General features: G+C 42.2%; 1 protein-coding gene across 2 annotated transcripts in view; it reads left to right on the top strand.

Annotated features, from left to right (window-relative positions):
* GPCPD1 (glycerophosphocholine phosphodiesterase 1) overlaps window positions 1-11726 on the top strand; it is a 122853-nt gene that overhangs the window by 51251 nt on the left and 59876 nt on the right. Inside the window, exons 1-2 of one of the 2 annotated variants that reach the window (XM_006015429.3) lie at window positions 82-193; window positions 9403-9486. In XM_006015429.3, the coding sequence (XP_006015491.1) occupies window positions 9438-9486 (49 nt within the window). In that variant the 5' untranslated portion in view covers window positions 82-193; window positions 9403-9437. Of the gene's footprint in view, window positions 1-81; window positions 194-9402; window positions 9487-11726 lie in introns of those variants that run through there. The other variant, XM_025202104.1, reaches the window with a different exon arrangement.

Here is an 11726-nt window from a genome sequence, read left to right as displayed (position 1 = left end):
GGCTCTCCAGTCGGGGGCCCCTGGGCGTCCGTGGGTGGGGGCTCGCGGTGTGGTCCTGACGTGGCTTGTTGCTCTGCGAAACAGTGTACCTGTAAATCCAGGGTAATCCCTCATCCCTGCCCCGTGTCATAGAAGTATAATCATCGTGGTGGGCAAACATTCGCCTGGGGTGAAGAGCTGTCAAAACTGTCAGGTGCGTCATTGCTTATCAAACGGTCTCTTGCTCCATATGATGGGTTAAACAGCTGGCAGAATGTTTTTGAAAAAGCTGTTTTACAGCTGAATTCGGACTGCTTCCTGCGGTCCTGTTTAGTTGTCCCTTGCATGTGGGAAAAGAGGGATTGAGCTAAAGCCAGCTGATAAAGGCGGGGAAGAGAAAAAAATTAGTCCTTGGAGGAGACCTTTTCCTGCCAGGCTTCAGTACTGTTCTGATAAATACTTCTGCCAAACAAAGGATGTCCATATAATCCCAAATATGCCTGTGCGGGCTTTTCCAAAAATCAGTCTCTGGGGAAGTTATGAAAGATTTGGCCTTGAAATGCAAAAAACTAGAACTCTTGGTTCCAAAATTATGCCTTTTATTAGACCAACTGAAAGGCATTTTGCATGTAGATATAAACACAATAATTGAACATTTTAAAAACATAATGTAAGATAATGTCAAAAAAGGTAACTTCATACCTGGTTTTTATAGTAACGTTATAGAAACAGTGACCTTGCCAGATGTTTGCAAGGCAAAACAATGAGCAAAACTTATGTTTTAAGGCTATTTTAAGCCCCAAGCATAATGTGATACGGCTTCTGGAAGAGTGCTTTTATTTTCTCCTTCTGAAATGGTAGTTTAAAATGTAGTGTGGGATTTTACTGTATCAGATAGATTTGTTTAGTTGTGTTCCTGCCTTTGGACCAGAGGAGCATGTTTGACTCTTGTGTCTAAATGTGTTTTATATCCAGTGTTAATGCTGCACTGCAGTATGTGAAGAGCTGCAGAATTTGCAGATATGCTTTTCTAGGAGTCAGGATGCCCGACTAAGACTCCTTGGCAGCATCTGGTTCTTCACATGATCTTGGAGACTGTGAAGTCTTTCAAGGAGAGCAACAGCTATTCCACCTTGACAGATACCTTCCAATTTTAAACCTGCTTCTAACAGGGAAGTCACAGTGCTGCAAGTATATATTACTTTTGAAGCATTCTGCTGATTAGCTTGTGTTTGAGCAGAACAGAAGTCTGTACAGTACTTTCTCCTATTTGTTTACTCGAACTTTGCTGGAAATCATTTCCATATCAAAGGTGGTACTTGAGCTAAAATAAGTTGTTATCTGGTCCTTGAGGACCTGACCCTGTCAGAGCTGTATATTTATGTTTTGGTATATTCCTTGAGACTACAGCTGTCATCAGCTCTGTGCTGTGCACAGAGTTCAGTGCTGGACTGCAAATATACATGTAATTAGTATAACGTTAAGATGGGATAAGTGGGAATCAATAAGTGCTCTTGTGTGTATTTTCCTTTTAAGTAGGCATTAGTATAAATCACACCTTCATGGTCCTTTGAATCTTGGGTGTGGAAATGAGTCAAACTGAAATAATTGAGCCATGTAGACTGCTTACAGCACTTTACTTTAAATTTGGTGCACCCCTGCACTGAGTGTAGCTTGTGCCCAGAAGAGGCATCATGTTGGTTGACCTGGTTCACCCAACATCTGTACAGATCGGGCACTTCAGCAGGGCGCTTTTATCTAATAGCTGATTGAATTGGCAATTAGATATGAGTGCCAGAAAGCCCTGCTGACCTGCATAATCTGTACAGATGCTGTGGAGCCAGGTTGAACTAATGTGCTGCTGCTTCCAGGAAAGAGCAATTTTGTGGGTTGTTTTTTCTTCTCCACATCTGTCAGCAGCTGTATTTATTTCCTGCAATACCAGTATTGAGCAATCTAATGTTTTGATGACTGAAGTTCATACTACTAGGCTGTTTACAAAAATAGTCCGTTTTCCAAGGTTTTCATATGGTGTATTAGACAAAAGTAGTAATATAGTGAATTTAAATTATTAATATGATATCAAGATTCAGTTTTAAAGGACTTGTGTGTATGGTAGGATTATCAAACAAGCTCAGAGGGACAGCTTGTTTATTTTGGTGGAATTTATATGACTAGGTGCTTATCTGCATCTTTAAGCCCCTGAATACCTTTTAAAATCTGGCCCCAAGAGTCTATTAACTCAGAATTTCAGAGTAACTCTGAAAGTACTCAGTATTATCATCTGTGGAAAGATCCGGGCCCTAGATTTGTAGTGTTTCCTTCAATATAATATTATCAACAGGAGTTTCAGGTGGTTGGAATATGTCTTGCTCTGAATCTGACGATTTTATGGCCTTCCATCAAGTAGAGAAGGTCTAGAATTATATAGGGACTATCTTGTAACATGACTTCATATAACTCCTGCTCATTGTAGTTTTGACATTCAACAATGTATTAATGAGGAAAACAATCATCCTCAACGTGTAAAATGCATAAAGCAGGGGTTTTCAACCATTTTTAATAGGTGTACCCCTGGCGGCTGGTGGGAAGCACGTGGACGGACGCAGATCGGGGGGAGGGGGGATTGATGTGTGGCCAGACGCAGAGCAGCTCAGGGTGGTGGCAGCCACTGCTGTATGCAAGCTCACCCCCCTCCCCTGTGTCCAGCCAGTTGGGCAGCACCTATGCGGCCCGCAGAGGGGTTTCACTGTCCTTGCCCCTGCCCAGCCTTGCTCCTGGGAGGCAGTGACATGGGGCGGTGGGGGGTGGTGCTCCATCTCTGCCCACCCCACACATACCCAAGGGGTATGCATACCCCTGATTGACAACTCTTGGCGTAAAGAATCAAACCATCACATGGGCTACAACTCACCATATTTTCAGTATCTTCAGTGGAGCTGCTTTGGCTTACTCTATCTGAGATCTTACCTGAATGCTTTAGAGCGAGGGGACCAACCTACAACGTGGGTCCCACAAGTGTCATGGGCAGCCTCTGTGTGTGGTATGCAGCAGATAGGGCAGGAAGCAGAGCAACAGTTTGGTCAGAAGCACAGGACAGGGAGCAGAAACCTGAGCAGTAGATTGGGTATGGGAAAGGGATCGGAGTGGCACTTGGGGAGAGTGCAACCCGTGTATAAATACTTATTCTAGTAAGTCTTCATCCATTGTGGACAGTTAATGGAAAGTATTTAGTTTCCAAAAGCAAATATCATCTTTCTGATTCTGAAAGCTTCCTCGCTGCAAGCAAAAGAATCATGAAAAGATAGGTAATACTCGAGGCTTGTAAGTATCAGCAGTAGAAGAAACTGATTATACTTGGGGCATACCACCAGCATCCTATTGGGAGCTTAGAAATCTGTTCCTGTATGCAGATTTGAATGCTGACTTATTGAGAGCCAGGAGGCAAGCTGGAACAGTCCTTGTCAAGTCTTTGTAGAACTGTCTGAATGCTAAGAAGCATGGCATATGGTATCTTGCTGCAAGTAATGAGAGTGGTTGGTTATCTTCAGGAAATTTTTTAAAATAGCTATATGACATAGTGTTGGTGGGAATTCCAGTTCAGGCTGATGTTGGTATGTCAGGCTCATCTGGAAGATCTTTACCTGTGCTTTACAAATCACCACACAGTTTATCATGATTAGAAGTCTTCAACCCTCTGGTCAGTCTTTTGAAGCATTGTAGATCAGGGCTATCCATCTTTTAGAATCCTGAGGAGCTGCACTCTGTGTAGACACCCCCACCCTGTGGTTCCATTCACCTGTAGAGGTGCCACTCCACTACTACACCGCACCTTTCCCTCTCCTGTTTTGTGTACACTCATGGGCCCCCCATTCTCCATTGCTGCCCCACGTGGATGTGATCTTCTCCCCATGTGACCCTGATTTCTGCCCCCTCTGCTCCCCCCTCCAAACATGCAGCCTGGACTTGCCTTTTGCTGGCTGTGCTGTACTGCCCTGCCCCTGGGCCAAGGGCAGGAAGCAGCAGCTGGAGGAGGGAGGGGGAACCTGAGCTATTGCACCAGGGAGGGGCGGGAATGTTGGGGGAATGGGGCCAGGTGAGAGCCTGGAGGTTGCAATTTAGTCCCTTTCAAGCTGCATCCTGTGGGCTGCCAGTTGAACATCCTTGTTACAGAACAGTAGTTTAGTGAAAGGTGTGTCACTACTCAATCTGAGATGCTTTTACAACTTGTCTTGACAGAGAGGGTGTTGTTTCTCATTTACATGTTTTTTATGAAGTTAAGATACATTGAGTATAAACTCTAGGTTGAAAAGAGGTGATATTACCTGACTTGTTTCAATATGGGGGTGCAACTGCAGTTTTGTTGGAAGGCCTAGACCCTAAAAAATATTCACCAAGTCTGTTAAAGAGACAGAGACATGGGTTTATGCTGGATTTTATAGTGTGTTTGGTTGTATGTTTGTTTTTCCTGACATGGTGTCTGTACTAAGAAAAAGCAGTGTGCTTAAGTTAATGTCTTTTTCGGTGCTTGTAGACATGCAGGATGTTTGCTCCGAGGTGCTGTAATTACAGCGCATCAGAGCAGGCTTGATTGATCGAATCTGCTGGAGTGTGCTAATTAGCACGCTACAGCAGCATTGGCTTCTCATGTATTCAGCATCCCCATGCTTCAAAATGGTGGGTGTGCTTTCTAACTAAAGCTCGTTGAACAAGCTTTGGCTAAAGTGCCCCCACCGCCATTTTGAAGTGTGGGACTGAATACACGAGACACTGTGGGTGCTTTAATTGGAGTGGCTCCCAAGAGCCTCTCTAAAGTGTTTTCCCTGCATCCCCACCCCTGAAGCATGTGTAAAGATGTCCTATGTTGCCTACTTAATCTTAAGCAAGAGAAACATTTCACTGTTGCTTAATATTCCACTCATGCCTGCATGGCAAAGTGGAATGAAGAGATGGCTAAACTGGCTCTGGTGTCAGAAGCAGTAAAGCCACATTAACTAACTCTAGTGAGACCATTATGCTAACATGCCTGGATTGCTTCCAGTTCTCAAGCTAGTTTGCTACCTATTTGACTGACATCCTCTTGTGCTATACATAAGTGTCCAATGTTCAATTGTAATTCCTGTGAAATTTGGAGATAGGAAAAAAAAGTAGTGCCAGAGAACAGAGGTGGACCAGAAATCTAGTCAAAAAATGTGTATAGATGCCAGAGGTGATTAACAGTTATGTTTCACTGTGGTGCATCCACATTGCTAACAAGAAAAGGAGGGATTCTTCCTTCTCCTTCATGATGCCTCTTCTTAAATTCATGGGTCCTTGCTTCTTGCAGTAGTCACTTGAGATGAAAAGGAAAGAAATTTAGGAGTGTTTTATTTGTTAAGCTTATCTAAAACATAAAAGCAGACTTCTGCAATTCCCTTGTGCCCTTCAAAGATGTTAGTGAGGGAAAGAACTAGTAAAGAGAAGGTATATAGATTATTACAGTAGCCATTATCTGTGTACTTAAAGTTAAAAAGCAAACACAAAATATCTTGTTCATTCCTTGTAGTTGACAGGCTACTGTACATTCATTTATATGCCTGTTTTATTGTGAAGATTTGAGGAATAAGAATGAGCTTCTCGTTTTGCTTTTCTTTGAAACTATAAGGTTTCTAATTGCTTTCTCCCAAACATGCACTCATAAAGAGACCTTTATCACTCAGTAATGGCACTCAGATTTCAATTTAGTCCACATTGCACTGCACTGACTGCTTTGTTCCTGCTCTGGAAATCCTGCCAATCAAGCTCCATCTTGTCCAATGGGGTTGAGATGATGGGCAGGGTTTTCTGAGTCAGGTCCTTGAAGGCAGTACAGCAGAGCAGCCTAGCTAGACTCACTCATTGTTCTGCCGCTGTAGAACAAAGATCTCCTTCGGAAGCCTCCAGAGATTGTAAAGGTGAGGATTTGCATTGGGCAGGAAGGGGAGTGTGTTGTGTTGTATCTCTGGTCTGTTGGGGAAAGAACCTCTTCTCTCTTGCTAATAGGAAGTAAGGGACCTAGGTATATATTGAGTATAAATATCTACTTGGATAAGAGCCCCACTTTCAAAGGGAAAGCACTGTATTTTGTTGTAGGTTATCCCATGCCTGACAAGGGTCAGTTCTGTTACATGAAACTTGATAAACATGGGATGTGCTAGACAGCATAGCTCTAAAACTGTTCATTTTTTACTAAGTTTCTATCATCTTTTGAAAATTCTTTCTAATATAGCTTTGAATGCCTTTGTAAATTGGCCTTTTAGCTTATGTGTTGAAGCAGGTTTGTTAACTGGAATCAGGAAACTTGCCTGAAAAATTGTAAAGTAATGAATGGTTTTAGACGTGTCCCAGCTGCAGAGAGAAGTTAGTTTTGTTTTGCTGTGACCCAGTGATTCTTCAGGCTCCTTCAAAACTGAGGCTCCTCATAGCTGTAAGGAATAGGAATTCTTTGTTAGCTCTTAATGGGCTAAAGAATTTAGTGCATGCACAGAAGTCCAGGGCTTGTAAAATGAATTCACTTCTGTTAACCAGAAAATTAGAACATTTATATAGGAAGCTCCTGCTGTTCCCTTCCAGGAGTTTAAAGGAATTGAACTTTGTTTGCTTCCAAGTTACAGAATGTTGTTGTTTATGATGCTTTGTGAATGTACGCAATACTGTACAGATACAGAATAATATTTTAGTACTTTACAGGAGCAGGATTTTGATGTATTAATGTGAGGTGAAAAGGAAATTGTAATCTGAAAATATTAATTCATCAACCACTGTGTGTGAATTTTGTTTTGGTCTACATGCTTACATGCATTGTTCCTGAAGGAAAGATTTCTTGAGAATGAGGTGCAGGTTTGTTGGATCTAAACATGATTAGGTTTATGGTTAGTCAGCTTCACTGGCAAGGTATCTGTGATACTACTGCTGAATATGATCCATTTTCTTTGTTTGATAGCATAAAACCCAAGTTCTTCTCTTTCTTAGTATAGGTTTCCCTTACTTTACAGTGTACGTGTGTTCCTGGAAAATGGCGCATAACTCAAATGCACATGAAGGGAACCCACTTTACAATGTAACAAATAAGGATATGTTCCAAGACCTCAACAGTACTGACCCTCAGACACAGTTCTACCACTTTTACAAGGCAATTTTGGTACTCGTCAACAGCCAACAGTACACACAAGCACAGGACACTATCATAACAGGGATGGCAACTACAGAAGTGCATGTTGCAGCCAATGAGCGAGGAGCACAGATCCACACAGGAGACTATATTTTGGTGCACATTACTCCCACAATGCACCGCACAATGCAGCTAACTGCAGGCTTCTACCACACTGATCACATAAGAGTGAATTAACCTTGCATATAATGAATCTTTGGTATAAAAAGAGTCATTGCATAAGAGTGAACTCGCACATACAGAACCTGTATAAAGCAGGGGAAACCTGTATGCCTTTCCTGTGCGGTTTGAGGTGTTCTCTGTGGTGGATGCCTTTCAGCCTTTTGCAAAGCTTTTTTCAAATGGGAGTTTACTGGCCAGTCTTTAGTGTTACCATATTTACTTGAATCCAAGACAGGGTTTTTTCCTCCAGGTGAACACTAGGGTGGTAAACCTTGTTTTAGATTTAGGTATTGGCTTGGGGCAGGTGGTGGCTCAGCTCCGGGCCTTGGGACGAAAGCCAGAGCTGAGCCACCATCTTCCCCAGGCTGGGCTGGCTCATGTGGTGGGGAAGGGTAGATTAGTTGGATGTGGAGGGATGCAGAGAGGAGAGACCTGCAGTATGGGTGGTTAGGGGGAGTACAGGGGAGGCCACCTCTCCACTCTTGCTGCCTACCTTTGGCTCTGGCCTTGACCCAGCCAGGAATGGAACTGCTGCCATTGCTTCTACTTAGCTGAGCGAGGATGGCCTGCGAAATCCGAGACTGTCTTGGCCAATCCAGGATGTATGTTCACTCTACTTAAGTGAAATCTCCTCCCATGACACAGAAAGAGGGGTGAGATGAAAGGGGACAAAAAAGGAATAGAAAAGAAGTCTAAATGGTATGTGGAGTAATGAGCCTCAGACCCAGATGTTAAGGAAGAAAAGTGGGGAACACAAACAGGAAAACCCTGGAGTATCGTAGACATGAGGATATTTTACTCAATCTCGTCCAATCCGGACTTGGTATTTCTTTTTCTCAAAGAAATACTTTAGCCAACAGATACTTCTGCACTCAGTATAGGATAACTGGCTGAAATTTTACTCCCTGTTATATACAGGCTAGATGATCTTTTGTCCCTCTGACCTTAAATTCTATGAATCTTAGACTGCAGTGTTGCCACTAAGAACTTTACAGTTGCAGTAGAGATGATGATAATCCAGATCTTTTCCTGGTTTTAGTTCTTAGCAGGGTCAGCCCTATAGTATGCAGTTGATGGAGTGATGACCAGTCAGTACAGCCTGGTTTTCTTGTGTTATTTCTCTTTGACCTCCTGTCCTCCATGTGGGAATTACCTTGTGTATTGTTTCCCAGGGTACATGCCTTACCAGCTAAAGCAACTATATTTTGTCACTGTTGTGCTCCCTCTGCTGTTTTTTTAAACTTATAACAGTCTCCTCATTTATATTGTTATTAAGGAGTCTGAAGGCAGCTTCAGGCAAGCAGAGCCCTATTTAAGTCGGGTTTTATACAGCCCCATAGATTTGCTTGAGGAAAGATTCTTACAGATCTAGAGTCTTGAGAGCAAGCTCTTCAAATCCAGGATCTCTTTTGCTCATCTTTTAAAATGCTACACAAGTTTATGGTACTGTGGTGAAGAGTGGGTAATGTTTCAATAATCAGCAATTCTGAGTAAATGTGATTTTGTTTTATTCATCTAAAATAAGACCACTTGGTTATTAAGAACTCAGGTTTTTGTTCCATCCACATTTTTTTTCAGGTAAATAGTGCCTTTTCAGGGGAGCTCTGGTTGTTTTTGCTATAGAATTATGTTTATTTTAACTGACTTCCTGCTTCACTGTTAAGTTCCTCTTGAGTTGCTTTGAAGGTGAGAGTGAAGGATATCTTAGGGAGTTGGATGTTTAACAATAGTAAGTCATAGGTCAGTGCATCTTATTTTATGTCTCCAGTAAAAGAACTCTTGAGTAACCTCAGTGGGACCTTCTTGAATTGTGTAGGTGGCCCCAGTGTCACATTTCTGTCCTTTTTTGACTGGGCAACGATTTCTGGATCTGGTTAGCTTTTTGGTTGGATTGGTGCTGGAGTGCAACTGAGTTTAACACATTACAGCTCACATGGAACAGTAAAGCCAATAATTGGTCACCTTCCTGTTAACTCGCTGAAATTTCTGCTCTTGATTCTTACTGGCAGAACTTCAGAAGTAGCATATTTTTACTGAACAGTAATATACCTTCTTTTTCCCCCCTCTTTCAGGTAACATCAGCCATCCTTAGCCAATACCTGCAAGCATGACTCCTTCCCAAGTTACCTTTGAAGTAAGAGGAACATTAATGCCAGGTACAAAAATTAGATTTTATTGTATGCTTTCTTTTTTGTGCAATAAATGTAGAAGAACACATTCATTTAATAAGAAAGTAGTTTTCTGCTTAATTGGGGGTAAAGATGCATAGAGTTTTAATTCCTTTGATGGTAAAGTGAGGAAGCTGGAATAATAAAGAGGAACTTCATATAGGAAAGCTTTGTATGCTTTTATTTCTTTTTTTAAAAGAAGTAGGGGGCTAGAACAGAGATTTGGAGAATGGGTTTTATTTTGTTTTAATATAACTTCTATTTGAAAATGGCTGGTGTACCAGAGATTAAAACAAACAAACAAAAAAAGCTTGAAATTAGTTCTGAGCACTAGAAAGTGTCTATGATAAATATTTCATTTCATCATGATTAGCTTCAATATTTACCCTGGCTATACAGGTATATGTGTAGGTGGTGTTAAAAAGAATACTCTATGCAAGCAAATGCTGACTTGTAACAAGGGGGTTTGGTATTTGAACAAATTAGGAACATAGAAATCATGTTAGCACCTAATTCAATAACCCTTTTTGACTTGGATCTGTATCCAATGCTTCAGAAGACTCTGCTAGTAAACTCTTGTTTACTACTGCTCATATAAAAAATTTGTCTTAATGCCATCAGTTAGTGATTACCCTGAAACATGGGGGTTTATTCTTATGATTTTATTTCCAGCTAATATAACTATAGCTCTTTGATATTTATATTAGTGAAAATTCTTTTGAATTTTATGAAGCATTTAGCCTTGGTAGACATGTCTAAATTGCAGACTTACTGTGATATACAGTGGTGTGCTCAAACATAATTACTACCTTTTTAGTTTGGGGGGTGTGTGTGTGTGTGTGTGCGCGCGCGTGTACGTGTGAGAGACAGGCTTTGAGGTAGCCATGCAATAATAGGACCTTGCGGGTTAGATTCCACCGGGCTAATTATACATGTACGAAGTCGTTCTTTTTTGTCAGTTTTAAATCTTTTCTCCTGAATGTCTCCTGACCCTTGGGAAGAGGTAATAGGAGCACCTGAGTATCATTATAATTGTTTTTATGATTTAAGCCATTAATTATTTTGTGAACCTCTATCACTTGTATTTTAATCATCTTAATGATTAGTGATATTAATCAAAGTGTTTTGAGTTTCTCATGCAGAAATCCATGCCTTTTAAGTCCCTTTCTACATCTACACTAGTACTTTTGAAGTAGGGGATGTGACCTGAATTTGGTATTCAAACAGGGCATACCATTGACTTCAATAGAATTATAATACTTAGTATCATATACTGAATGTTCTTTAGAGGAACTAAGGCTTCTTTTTGACATCTGTGTAGTGCAAAGAAGCAATTAAATCTGCTTTCTGTAGTAACCTCCAGCATCTGTTCAGAAAGGCTACAGTTGAGAATCCAGCAATGTATGTAGATACTTCAAATTATTCCCTGTAAAGTGCATTATGTTGAATTGCACACTGAATTTCATGCTCCTGCCTTCCATCTGTTCACATCCTGATGTTTCTTTCTCCAATATTTCACTAATTACTGCTATCTGTAACATAAAACCCAAGGAACAGTGTAGCCTCCAGGCCTCATACATATTGCCTCGGGCTTCCTTGCTCCGAGTGCTCACCGGTACTTGGCTTGCCGTCGCAGGTGGCCTTCTGGGAGGTCTTTCCACGCGCTGCAGTCTGCCCTTTCTCGCCTGCCACAACTTGGATCTTTCAGTGGGTGGGGCTTCGTGTAGTGCGGTTACCCTTGTCAGACACCTACGTCGTAGATGTCTTCTGCGAGGCTCCTCCTCCCCTGCACCTCGCCCTTACCCAGCCCGGCGGATCTTGGCTGTTTCTGTGGGTGCTCGAATAATTCCCCAGGTACTCAAATAACAAGCTCACCCCTCGTTCCCACTCCCTGCTGTCGCGCACCTAGCCCCTTCTAACCCAGGGAAACACAAAAGGAACCTTTCAAACTCAACTAAACTCTATAGGCTTAATGAGAGGCATAACCCTGCCCCTATTAGGCTTCCTAGTGGAGCCAGTAGCCTCTCTGCTCCTCTGCTTAACAACCGGGTCACACGTTCGTGGCTCGGTTCAATAGCCCTCTCTTTCTCTGTCTGACTCCCACCACTCCTTGCCAGGTATCTCCCAGGGCGACCCTCTCTCCGGGTCTTCCCTGGCCCGTAGCCCTCTCTCCGGGTCTTCCCTGGCCCATAGCCCTCTCTCTGGGTCTTGCCCGGACCACAGCCTTC

The sequence above is a fragment of the Alligator sinensis genome, unplaced genomic scaffold, assembly GCF_000455745.1.
Source record: "Alligator sinensis unplaced genomic scaffold, ASM45574v1 scaffold140_1, whole genome shotgun sequence".
Taxonomy (NCBI): Eukaryota; Metazoa; Chordata; order Crocodylia; family Alligatoridae; genus Alligator; species Alligator sinensis.
This window is presented reverse-complemented; position numbering and strand designations above follow the sequence as displayed.